The sequence below is a fragment of the Myotis yumanensis genome, unplaced genomic scaffold (genome assembly GCF_028538775.1).
Source record: "Myotis yumanensis isolate MYYU_CA2020_CCGP unplaced genomic scaffold, mMyoYum1.0.hap1 SCAF_3, whole genome shotgun sequence".
NCBI classification, from domain to species: Eukaryota; Metazoa; Chordata; class Mammalia; order Chiroptera; family Vespertilionidae; genus Myotis; species Myotis yumanensis.
Genome location: NW_027223754.1, coordinates 37503551 through 37517264, shown reverse-complemented (window position 1 = coordinate 37517264; position 13714 = coordinate 37503551). Strand labels below are relative to the sequence as shown.

General features: G+C 40.5%; 1 protein-coding gene across 1 annotated transcript; it reads right to left on the bottom strand.

The window, feature by feature from the left end:
• Positions 1-5187: 5187 nt before the first annotated feature.
• TEX30 (testis expressed 30) lies at positions 5188-13227 on the bottom strand. The gene is made up of 6 exons (XM_070408629.1): positions 13128-13227; positions 9463-9536; positions 8768-8998; positions 7802-7850; positions 7125-7330; positions 5188-6430 (listed from the first exon to the last, which is right to left on the bottom strand). Exons 2-6 carry the CDS (start codon positions 9475-9477, stop codon positions 6257-6259), a joined length of 675 nt encoding a protein of 224 aa, XP_070264730.1. The 5' UTR covers positions 9478-9536; positions 13128-13227; the 3' UTR covers positions 5188-6256.
• Positions 13228-13714: the final 487 nt, after the last annotated feature.

The following is a 13714-nucleotide window of genomic DNA, read 5'->3' as shown; positions in this document are numbered from 1 at the left end:
GGAGCCAATGCCAAGAAGAATCGCCATAGTATTGAAGGCAAAAGGTGGCCCAATGAAGTACTGATGGGGTGGTCATAATAATCTGGCCACTCAGTGTATATTCACTAGAGGCCTGGCACACGAAATTCGTGTGCAGGTATGGTCCCTAGTCCTGGCCTGCAATCAGGGCCATCTTCCCCAGCTGCCTGCAGCCGGCCCTGCCCCCTGCCACCACCCATCCCAGGTTCCCCATTCGCCATCAGGTGATCGGAGCCTGATGGCCGGGGGAGAGGGACCAAGAGGTCGGCCGTTCTGCCTGCTCCCTGGCCCCGTCCCCTGCCACCACTCACCCCAGTTCCCCATTTGCCATTGGGTGATTGGAGCCTACTGGCCAGAGAAAGGGACCAAGAGGTGGTCAGTGCGCCTCATAGTGACTGGTCCAGCAGTCATTCTGGTTGTTCTGCCATTAGGGTCAATTTGCATATTACCCTTTTATTATATAGGATAGAGGCCCGGTGCATGAGTGGGGGCAGGCCGGCTTGCCCTGATGGGAGCCCCAGATCAGGGTGGGGCCAGCCGTGGTCATTCTCGTCTCTGGTCGTTCTGGTCGTTCTGTCGTTTCAGTCACTGGGCTTTTATTATATAGGATATTTTCCTATAATAAAAGTTTAAAGACAAATTCTATATAACTAATCAATCTCTCTCTACTAAAAGGATAGACTTCTATCCCTTTAGAAAATAAGAAAATAAAGATGATCATCATATACCTTTGTCCTGGGAATGTGAAAGATAACTATTTGAAAGTTTGAGACTTATGGGGCAGGTCCCATTACTATACTAGTAATTTTCTTACATTTCTCTATATTGTGGGCTTTAAGAGGAGATTTGAAAGCAAATTTGAATATTTTATTGGATTTATTGGGATGACATTAATAAAATTCTATAGGTTTTAGATAATTCCACAATATATCATTTGTATATTGTGTGTTCACCACCCCAAGTCAGTTCTTCCATCATTTATCCCCCTTAACCCTCATCTACCTCACCTCATCCCCCTTTCCCTCTGGTAATCTTGACACTGTTGCCTGTGTCTATATCTTCCTTTTTTTTTGTTTAATCCCTTCACTTTTTCAGCCAAGCTCCCCCAAAACACTCTCCTCTCTGACAGCTGTCAGTCTGTTCTCTATATAAATTTGTTTCTATTTTGTTTACTAGAGGCCCGATGCACGAAATTCATTCAAGAGTAGGCCTTTCTTCCCCTGGCCCGGCTTTCCTCACAGCCCTTGCTTCGCCTGGAGGGTCATCCAGTCTAATTATCATATTATGCTTTTATTATTATAGATTTTGTTTATTAGATAACAGATAAGTGAAATCATATGGTACTTCTCTTTCTCTGACTTATTTCACTTAGCATAATACTCTCCAGGTCCATCCATACTCTCACAAAGGGTAAGATTTCCTTTTTACCTCTGAGTAGTATTCTATTATGATAATGCACCACAGCTTTTTTGTCCACTCCTCTACTGATGGACACTTGGCTGTTTCCAAATCTTGGCTATTGTAAATAATACTGCAATGAACATAAGGGTGACTATATTCTTTTGAATTAGTTTTTCAGTTTTTTTGGATAAATTTCCAGAATTGGAATCGCTGGATCAAAAGGCAGTTCTAATTTTAATTTTTTGAAGTGTCTCCATATTGATTTCCACAGTGGCTGTACCAATCTGCACAAGGGTTCTTTTTCTCCACATCCTCCCCAATAATTGTTATTTATTGATAGCCATTCTGACAGGTGTGAGGTGATATTTCATTGTGGTTTTAATTTGCATTTCTCAGATGATCAGTGAAATTGAGTCTCTCTTCATTTGTCTATTGGCCATTTGTATGTCCTCTTTGGAGAAGTGTCTTTCAGGTTCTTTGCCCATTTTTTTAATTGAAGTGTTGTTTTTGGTGTTGAGTTTTATAATTTTGCCCTGGCTGGTGTGGCTCAGTTAGTTGAACGTCATCCTGTGCACTGAAAGGTTGCTGGTTCAATTCCAAGTCAGGGCACATACCCAGGTTGTGGGCTTAATACCCAGTGGGAGGCTTGCAGGAGGCAACTGATCAATGTTTCCCTCTCACATTGATGTTTCTCTCTCCTTTCTCTTTTCCTCTCTCTAAAAATCAATAAAAACATATTGTTAAAAATGGAGATAATAAAATGTTAGAATAATCCCAATATCCAAGTTCCATAATTTTATATTATCTGTATGTGACACTGAAAAATAGGAGAGAAAGAAATCAACCATTTTTTTTTTTTCTTACCTTCTGGGCATCTGAACTACCCTTTTCTGGAAGTGCAAACTTTTTCTGAAACCAAGCCAAATCTTTATGAGCACGATCTCAAAAATAACTCCTAGGAAAATTAAAATAAAGAAAATTGGCATCCAGTCATTTTGAGAAGTCCAGGTCTAGAAGGTCCTATAAGTTCAAAATGTATTATCTTCCAATCCACTCATCACAGCTTTTTTTTTTTTTTTAATATATTTTATTGGCCGAACCGGTTTGGCTCAGTGGATAGAGCGTCGGCCTGCGGACTCAAGGGTCCCAGGTTCGATTCCGGTCAAGGGCATGTACCTTGGTTGCGGGCGCATCCCCACTGGGGGGCGTGCAGGAGGCAGCTGATTGATGTTTCTCTCTCATCGATGTTTCTAGCTCTCTATCCCTCTCCCTTCTTTTTTTTTAAAATATATTTTATTGATTTTTTACAGAGAGGAAGGAAGGGAGAGAGATAGAGAGCTAGAAACATTAATCAGCTGCCTCCTGCACACCTCCTACTGGGAATTGCCCACAACCAAGGTACATGTCCTTGACCGGAATCGAACCTGGGACCTTTCAGTCCGCAGGCCGACGCTCTATCCACTGAGCCAAACTGGTTACGGCATCACAGCTTTTAAAATTAAAAAAATTGCTGACATTTTTAAATATGTGAAATAAATTATCATTCTGAAGTCCTCCTCATCTCATAACCACATGCAGCACTCTGCCAGAAAAACAATTTCTAGGGCTTCTCAGTATCTTACCAAGGGCAGCAGTGATTAAATAAAGTTAGGTGTCAGAGTGGGTGTTTAACTGTGTTCATAGCAATTTACTTTAGCAATAATGAGATGTGTGGTGCTATAGAATTTTTACTTAAAAAATTTTTGTTGTTGTTGTTAATCCTCTCTCGGGGATATTTTTCCATTGATTTTTTAGAGATAGTGGAAGAGAGAGGGAAAGACAGAAACGATTGCCTCTGGCACATGCCCTCACCAGGGCAGGGCTGGGGAGGAGCCTACAACCAAGGTACATGGGCTTGCCTGCAATCGAACCTGGGACCTTTTGGTTGGCAGGCCAACGCTCTATCCACTGAGCAAAACCAGCTAGGGCTAAAAATTTTTAAATAATCCTCTATTAGTTTCACAAAAAGAAACACAATTCTAAGGGTAGTATATGTGAGTTATCACTGCCCCATAATTCAAATGTAGAACAAAATTGACTGGACATAACGTTTCCTATTACCACCAGGAATAGTACATTTTATGCTTTTTTTCTAATCAGGAAAATAAAAATGTAAGGTTGCCAGATTTAGAAAAAAACAAAGCTAGATGACCTAGTTTAAATTTAAGATAAATGCCAAATAATTTATTATTATTAGTATACCTCGTTGTTATGTAGGACATGAGAGCTTGTCTCTAATGGGTCTGCAGATTATTTTTTAACTTTAAAGCACCTACTTTTATATTTCCTTTTACTGGATGGGTCTGTTGTTCCTCTTCAACAATCTACCATTATGCTGAAAACCAAAGTTAGATTTTACCATGGTCTCCAGGCAAATTTCCTTTTCACTCTGGCCGGTGATTCCAAGTAGCGACTACTTGTGATGCGTCCTGTTGTCAGAAATAGGGTGGGGCAGAGTAAGTCCTGCTCACTTTTTTTTCCTCAAATTTCAGTCTCAAAGTAGTGACAGTATGGACTATTAATGAAAATGTTAACACTACCTTGGATTTAGAGTACTTTCCCTTTGAAGGGAAATAATTCTTAGTCTTCACTTATTCAAGGTGAGTTGAGGAAAGAAATATTACTCTTTATAAATAGTGTTCAGGCCTCTTTGGTCACATAAGTTTGAGTGCAAGGAAGATATTTGGGGCTCTTACTGTCCCAGAGTATGAAAGACAGTAAGATCAAAGGCACATTTTAAATGTCAGAGTTTACAGTCTTTCAGTCTACTGGGCCATAGCCTCCAGGTAGTTACATGCTTAATTTAGGTTTAACTGTTATCTTGGGGTTATCTTTGCAAAGAATATCTTTGTAGAATGCATGGTAGGCATTCATTACTTCTCGAAAAAACTTCAGCAATTCCTCTGGATTTCAGGGTAAAGTACACCCTCCTGACTCTTCACCTACATAGGGTGATTTTTTAAAATTTTTTCCTATGAAATAATAATGCAACTGGCAAAACAATCTCTTGCCTATGGCAGGCATTCTCTAATTCATTTAATGTAACTACCTTAAAGGGGATTCAATGTTTTAACACTTTACTCTCTAGTTCCTTAGATTTTTCAGAGCTTATGGCACTTAACCTTTATTAGTATACCACTGAATAGCTCTTATAAAAACTGAAAAGGAACTTCTGTGTAACTCTCATGCTGATGCTTAAGTTTGCAGAGGTAAAGGGTATCCCCCTCCAGGGCTCTCTCATTCATATTTGTTACTTAATTTCCTTGCCTACTAATAAAAGTACAATTACCTAGTTTTCAGCACAAACGAAACACTTCTGTCCTTTGCACTGGGGACCTCTCATGTCAGTCTCAAGTGAGAAGAATTAAAAGTAAATGCTAACCCTGGCTGGTGTGGTTCAGTTGGAGTATTATCCTGTACACCAAAAGATGGTGAATTCAATTCCAAGTCAGGGCACATACCCAGATTGTGGGTTCAATCCCTGGTTGGAGTATGAGCAGGAGTCAACTGATCAATGTTTCTCTCTCATCCTCTCTCTAAAATCAATAATAAAGTAAATTTAGGTTATTAAAAAATAAATGTTAAGCTAAATTTATTTTAAAAAATCATAGACAATAAAAAATAATGAACACCAGAGAAATCACATTACTAACAGTAATAGACACTACAGTAAAACACTCAGGAAAAAAACTGAAGTTTTAAAAAATCTATATTGATTAATGTCACATTCTTTGAGCTATTTAAACATTGTGAACTAGGTTTTTATTCTTTATGTACCAGGAAAAAAGTCCCAATTATAGGCATGTGAATAACAATATAAAATCAGGATTGCTCATAACGGTTAGAAATTCTGTGAATATCATATAGGTCACTACAACAAATATTTATTGAATAATGAAAGCATAAGTCATTCAATAAGTAACTAAAAACTGCTTTATAGATACAAAGGTGAGTAAAAACTATTCCCTGACTTAAAGGCGTATGTAATTTAAGTGGTATGGATTAGATATGTTAATAACCTACTGAGAAGACAAAGTGTGATTAACATCAAAGAGCAAGATATTATGTGGGTTCCAAGGAGAGATATTTGTGTAGTCCATGTTACCTAGAGTACTGTGTACAGCAAGTATGTCAAACTCACGGCTGACAGGCCGCACGCCTCATTTATTTATAAACAAGGTGTATAGGTTTAGAGAATGGGGAAAATAAGGCTAAAATGTTGATAGGGCCTATTTTGCAGGGCCTTAAATTAAGGACTTTAACCTTAATAATCACCTTTGAACATCTCCCAAGTTTTTGAGTTGGAGGTATCAAGTGGCTTACTGAAGCAAGGAGACAATGAAATAGGAAAATCAATTAGGTTTCTGCAATTATACAGATGAGATTGTTGAGGGCCTGAATTAGTGACTAAATTTACCATAGTAAAATGAGTGTTGCTTTCCTTTTTTAAAGATGACACTCCTCTGCAAAATTACTTTCTCAACTGCAAAGAAATGACAAAAGTTTCACTGTAACAAAATTCAAATGTTTAATTTTTTCAAACTTAACTATATTAATAAAAATAAATTATATTTAGACTGTCTTCAACATTTGTGCATCATCTTTATAGAACTATGCTTTCAAAACACATTTTGTAAAATACATCAATTTCACAATTAAAACATGTTTTATAAATGGGGGAACATTAAAGAACATTAAGTTAGTTGAAAATATACCTCATAATGCTGAGAGTTATGCTGTTCTTTATCAAATTAACTGTATTTGTATTCAAAATAACATGGCTTTTAATTAAAGACAATTATTTCTTGTCCCTTTCAGTGATTTCCTGAATCCAAAACAAAATTTGTGTATTTATTTCTTTGAAAACATCATTCGTTGACCGTCCTTTCACTGCCATGGAATGATTTGCCTTCTCAATCCAGTGGATTTTATTAGGAGCTTGCATTTTCTGTGCGACTTTCTCCAACAAGTTCTAAAGGAAAAAAGAAGAGGATACTAGACTAATGATCTATTTGTGTCTAATAAAAATTCTCTCTTCTGCCCCACCTATACTAGCATCCATTCACTAAATATTCATTAAATACCTACTCTACGAACAATGTTTAAGGCAAAGGAATGTGCAAGGAAATGTCTACTGAAGTGGCCGGAAGTCCCCCCATCTCTCAGAAACAGCAATACTACAGAACAGATCAAGCATTTAATGTTGATAATAAAAATTAAATTATAGAGCCAAAAAAATCTACTAAAAATATTTTCCCCAAAGAAATTATATGCTCTAGGCTAGGAAATACACTTATATTTACTAATATGTACAAGTTACTATTTTTTTCCTCAAGAGTCAATTTTATAAAAAATTGGAGAATCCACTTGAAAGTTGAAATGATAAACCAAATGTAGTCTAGTAATCCCCAACTCATAAGATTCAGATTAATCATTTCCCAAGTAAAAAGTTAATCCATTTACCAATTCTTACAGGGAGATTAATTTTGTCATTATGCTTATTTTAGGTTCTCCAAAGCAACAGGGCAACTAATGCACAACTCGAATTAGTCAAATCAGCATCTCTTTACCAGTAAAAAAGACTGGCTGCTGCAGGTAATATATTGTTCCCAACATATCTGTCTTTCTTGCTCTCTCATGCACAAAAATATCAAGTTGTAATTCACCTTTTCACACATTTCATCTGCTGAGCCTGACACAAATAGCACAGGATCTTTTATACGAAAGAGATCTTCATCTCTAAGTTTATGCTGCTGTTTAGGATGGTGCAGTGGATAAGAAATACAAACGAGACCTCGAACAAAATCATTAGCATCAGCTGGCTCAATATGACACATTACAGAAGCAGCTGCTCTTGAGCCCATTGAACGACCTAAAAAACAATTAAAATTAAGTTGTTTGAAGTATAAACATTCACAAAGTAGTGGGGATAATGTGGCAAATTAAATTTCATTTAGTTTATCCATCGTATTTGTCTATCAACAAATTAACTCTAAAGGTGGCAAATAGCAAGTCATAATGGAAACTTATAAGCTGTGAAGAGGTAAAAATTAATCCTAAATCAATTTAAAAGAAAGGAATTATTTTTCTGAAGGATTGTGAAAATCCTCATGAAGGAATCATATGAGAGGTGAACCAGATGTATAAATAAAAGGAGAAATCTTTGGGCTATAATACATATATATGAGGTTTAAATTTGCTATAAATATATAAAGTACTTTGATGTCAAACAAGTAAGTGACTTTCCAGAACAAAACAAAAAAATCCTTAAATTAGCTTCCTGTAATCTATTTTAATTTTCAATGACCTAGTCCTATATTTAAAAACAAGTATTGTAACTTACCTCCAAGGAAAACACCTGCAAGTTTGTATTCTGAGGTCTTGAGGTAACTCTAAAAAAAAAAAATTCAACAAAAAATTATCAATTCTTCTATAAAACATTCCATTGGGAAAATCAACATATATTTCTCATCATTACTGAAATGTATGAAAATCTTTGCAAAGACAACCACAAATTCTTAAGAGATTCTTCTTGAAAGAGGTAACTAATTCTTTTCTCTTCTGGTGATGCCTTCACTGTCAAATCATGTTGGGTAATACAGGCAAATATGTAAAGCAAAAAAAACCATTTCACCAGTCTAAAGAAGTCCAACATTAAAATACCTTTACAGAACAAGATATAGACGGAAAGATATAGACAGATGTGCCAGTAAAAGCTTCCAACTAATACAAAATTTGATAGTAATACTAACATCTTAATTTAAAGCTCTGAAAAACATAGCAAGCTTAGAGTAATTTGGATTAAAAGAAATTTCAGCCCTGGCCAAGTAGCACAGTTGGTTAGAGCATCGTCCCCATACACCAAGACTGCGGGTTTGATCCCTGGTAGGAGACATATGAGAATCAACCAATGAATACATAAATAAGTGGAACACATATCTGTCAAAATCAATAAAAAATAAAAGAAATTTCAGATTTACGTTATACAGGGATTTTATAGTTTCCAAATAACATATATAGAAAACCATGCTAAATGTGTACATTCATATTATAACAGGCAAAATATAACTGTATTCTAAAGTTATATAATTCCAGTAAGAAAATTACATCACAAGTAGCTTCACTGGCAGTATCATGGAGTGATGTGAGCACTAATCTCCATGGAAACTTCAGACACTGCTGAGTTTCTAAGAAAACTCATTTAAAGATATTTAAATTAAATCAAATGACTGCTAACGAAATTTGTCTTAAATTTGTTAAGAATTTTAACAGAATTTTGTTATAAGTAAATACAAAGAAAATTTCTTACCAAAACTGATTTATATGCCTTAATTCTATGTACAATATTAAGGCCTTTACAGGTAAACCTCAGGCAAAAAAAACCATGAGATGCAAGATGGGATGCCAGTGACATCAAATGAGGAAGATTCATATCTCCTGAAGCTCCATGTGTAAGAATTATTCCATATGTTAAGCTCTTGTTAGGTACCAAACAAACAGCATCTAGTAATTTATTCCCAAAAGGTATTTTCAATTTAACCTGGAATTCAAAAGAATAAAGAGATCAGAAATTACTTCCTTGCCTATTCAGACAACTGAATAACTAAATGTTCTTCAAGATCCATGATTCATGTAACAGTCTCTGATTTAAAAGCAATGCTATTAATAATAGCTAATAGTTAAATACTTATTGTGTGTCAGGTACTATTCTAAGTTTTTTATAGTTATTAACACATTTAACCTTCCTAATAATACTATGAGGCAAATACTATTATTATCTCAATTTTACAGATGCGGAAACTGAGGCACAGTAGGTTAAGTAACATGCCCAAGATTATATATAGACACTAGTTGGATTGCTCTAAAGTCCTTACTTTTAACCATTAGTGCTATACTGCTGCTCACAATACAAGCTGAAAATAAGAAAATTACTCTGGAACCATATGACTACCAAACAACATCAAAGAATCTTGAAGATGCAGAACATATGAAAGTATGTATTACCTCTGTATGACTCATTTTCACTGTTGAATAACAAATTTAAAGTGCATTACATCTGAGGAGCAAAGGACATCTCCCTGAAAAGAAGATCCTATTGTGAAAGGTGGGTTGGCAAACATGGATATGATACAAGAACTATAAATGAACACATTCAGCAGCTGAAATAAACACATTTAGAACTACTTCTCTAAGAACTGGTATCTTTACATATGCATTAATTATTTTCAATAATTAAGTTCCTATGGGCACTCAGAATAGGTTATAGGGCCAGGTGTGGGGCTGACAGATGTCATATAATACAAAGCCAATGTGTTACCTTAACATGGAAGCTCTGAGAAAATTCTTATCAAAAGAGGATGCTGTATGTTGATATAGATATATTCTAAGCATATTTATTCTCAACTATCTTTAACTTAATTTCACAGCATATTTCTATTAACCCATTTCCTTCACCATTGTTCTCACCGCTCCCTCTCACCATGCAAAAGTATATACCCACACCATGTGTTATGTGACTTTGCAGAACTTCCCAATAGGAAGAGTGTATATCAACCCTATTGACTTTGGGTTTGGCTATGGAACTTGCTTTAACAGAATATATGTAAAGGGTTCAATGTGCCTTTTATGAGCAGGAGAAGAGCAAATTTCCAGAAACTCTCACCCTCAGCCATGAGTAAAGCATGCTCCAGGTATTTTTATTTTTTAAGCCTGGGCCCCAGAATGAAGACACATGGAGCAGATCTGAACCCAATACTAAAGCCTGGAGTGCAGCCTAATCAGATCTAAACCACTGAATAACCATGACATGTTGGAAGCCACTGAGAGTTTAGGGTTGTTACCCAGCACTCCTTACTACTGTAAAAAACCTTTTATTGTTCAGGATATTATCAACATCAGGAACTCCATTATTCATCTTTTCTTTCCATTAACATTTTTTAATTCACTGGATATGTTCAAAAGATACCAAAAATATACAGTGGTTTCCCTCATTCTACTGTTGTCTTGCCACCAAGATCTCTTCTCCAAAGGCACCACAATATTATCCATTTCTTACATATTTTTCTAGATACTTTATATGTACACATACCCCTCCTTTTTCTTTTTATAAACTGGTGATATCTTTCTTTGACCCCCACTACACACACTTTATAACTTGATTATTCTTTTCTTTATATAATAAGCATCTTTCGTTGTGTTATGGCTGCAGAATATTCCAAGGAAGGGTTAAACATAATTTATTTCACCATCTGTTAATGAATTTTGACTGTTTCTAATCTCTTGCTAAAATGGTATTGCAATGAGTAGCATTGTACTTTTATTTTCACGTGTGTAAATATATCTATAATATAAATTATGACAGAGGAACTGCAGTGTCAAAGGGTATATTCATTTGTGACTAATTTTGTAAAGAATGCATTTTATTTTTGAATGGGTAATATATGCACATGTACACACTTTTAAAAGAACAATTATGTATATAGTTGTTTCCTCACACTTTCCCACCAGCCACCACGTTCTTTTCTCTTCCCATAAGCAACCACTGTGTTCAACTTATTATTTTCCCTTATATGTGTAGGCGTGTGTAGAAAAATTTTCTTATTTGAGCCTGAAGGGTATTAGTCTGACTGCAAAAGTTCTGGGATTTGAGTGGGAAAAGGGTGAAGCAGTGTCCGTTTTCATAAATGTAACCCCATAATTAACTGTGCCAGAAGTCCTCTGTTTAATTCTCAAGATAATGGGAGAAAGGTGTGAATGGGAAAAGAAATCCAGATCTAATTCGTTTTCAAATAGATGTTACCCAAGTCTTTACCTAAGCCCTCTACATCCATCCTCAGCACCATGACTTTCCCGGCCAGTTTCTGTGCAGTCTTAAGATGTTTGTGGTTTATATACAACTAGAGGCCCAATGCAAGGGGCTCGGCCCTGGCAGCCCCGGCTTTGTCTGGAAGTTCGTCTGGCTGCCCGGTCTAATTAGCAGGTTACGCTTTTATTATTATAGAAGACTGCTCCACAGTATTCCCCGCTGCTGGTTCAGAACTAAGCTCAGATGTGCTAAGACATTTCCTTTCTAGTGCCCAGCATTTGATTGCTTTGTTTCCTTTCCCCTTCTCACCATCCTTGTGGATTCGTCTTTTCTTTAAAAAATATATTTTATTGAATTTTTACAGAGAGGAAGGGAGAGGAATAGAGTCAGAAACATCAATGAGAACATCCATCAGCCGCCTCCCCCACATCCCCCACCGGGGACGTGCCCGAAACCAAGGTACATGCCCTTGACCAGAATCGAAGCCGGGACCCCTCAGGCCGCAGGCTGATGCTCTATCCACTGGGCCAAACCGGTTAGGCTGGATTTGTCTTTTTTTTAAAAATCCCTTTACTGTAACTCTAGTGAGATTTCAGGAGGGAGTAGAGTCAGATACGTGTACTCAACCCACTGTGCTAACCCAGAACGCTCCACCATTCCTCCACAACTTGGGCTTTGGCTTTCAGGAAAACTCTACTCCCTTCCTGTAGACGGACGGTCGGTCTGTTGTCCAGAACTGGAGCACATGTCCCGGAGCCCACGGGAAACACTGCACGGTCCCAGGACAGCCCCCCACACCCCGGTCTAGACAGGCTGGGTGACGGTCTCCGGCTCTGGGTCCCCACGGGGCGGGTGGAAAACCTCGCTCAGTTTCGGCATCTTGGGCCGCCAGCGGAGCAAACACCGTCGACCTCCCCGAACCGCCGCGCGGGCGAGGGGACCATCCCCGCACGCACCGCATGCAGCGTCCCCGCGGCGCCGGCGTTCACGGGAGACTTTTCTGACTGGCGCGCAGGGCGCAGGAAGGGGTCACAGCTCAGGCTACAGCATCGAACACGCCCCGACCACTGTCCCTTCCCGTCGGGAAACGGGCCCCGCGGGCGCCGGCCGGCCGGCAGGTGCAGCTCAGTGGTTGAACGTGGAGCCGGGAGCCCAGAGCCGGGCTGCAGGCCGACTCCCTGCGGGGGGCGGGCAGGAGGCAGCCCGCAGCTGATGTCTCTCTCATCCATGTTTCTCTCTCTCTCCCTCTCCCTTCCTCTCTGAAATCAGTAAAAATAAAACACGTAAAAAAAAGAAAAGAAAAGAAAAATGTGTGCTATTAAGTCAACGGCAGTGCGCTGGAAGTCATGGTTAAGGGCAATGCCGGGAGTTCAGTCGTCGGGGCGGAGTGGGGGCGGGGCGGGGGCCGAGAGTCGGCCGGGTCTGCGGCGAAGCCCGCGACGCCGGAGGCGGCACTGGACGCGGGGTCTCGGGAGCTCAGGGGTCAAAGGCGCCTGAGCAACCGCTTCTCCTCCCAACCGCCGCGCGGGCGCCGGGCTGTGCGGCGGCCGCGACGAGGACCCGGGCGACCCCAAAGCCCCGGGGGCAGCTTCAAGTTCTTGGCCGGGGACCGCGCTGCCTCCGCCTGGCTTTGCCCGCCCGCACCGTCCCCACACTCCGGCCTCCTCACCCGCCAGGCGGATGCAGCCCGGGCGGCCGGTGCCCGCGGGCGCCGAACTTAAACCGACCGCCTCACGGAGCCGACAAATAGCCCCCGAGGCTACAGCCGCGAGCCGAAGCGCTTCAGGCGAGGCGCCAGGCACTCTAGCTCTCCCGGGAGAGGCCGTCCCCGCCGAGGAGCGCCCGCCGCCGCCGCCGCACTTACCGGGGCCGGGAGAGTGGCCGGGAGCACCTACCCGCCCTTACCCGCCTCCGAGAGCAAACTCTCACGCCCGCAGGGACCGGCTCGCTGCTACCCGCCAGCGCGTTCCGTCGCGGCGCATGCGCGCGCAGGCCCCGCCCCTGGGCGCGCGGGAGGGAGCGCGGGGCACGCTGGGAGCGGGAGTTTTTCCCGCCGCCGCCGCCGCCGCAGCGGCCCGCCGGACCGAGCCACGTGTGCACGCGAACCCGTAGGTGGCTGACGGGCAACCTCGGGCCACTGCCCACCGCCACCTTGTCCCACCCTGCACCCTTCCCCAGCCCCGCTACGCCATTAGGAGTTACGCAAATCAATCAAATCAATCAAAACAGCGCGGTGGCACCTCTGATTTTCTCACTCCCCACCATTCGTGGGTCCAGTTGGCTCTATTTGCCAATATAGACAGAATCCAACCCCTTCTCACACTTCGTACCTGACGGGTCCGAGCTCCAACCATCGTTTTAGCCTGGTTATTGAAACAGCCGGGCGACCGCTTGGCGCCACGCTCCCCAGGTTATGGCTCAGAGGCCAACCAGACCCCGTGGAAATGTCAG

Coding starts and splice junctions, on each gene's coding strand:
- TEX30 (XM_070408629.1), bottom strand. Junction 7,851..8,767: donor AGGCATATAAATCAGTTTTG/GTAAGAAATTTT, acceptor TTTTTTTTTTAG/AGTTACCTCAAGACCTCAGA. Junction 6,431..7,124: donor CAGATGAAATGTGTGAAAAG/GTGAATTACAAC, acceptor TTTTTCCTTTAG/AACTTGTTGGAGAAAGTCGC.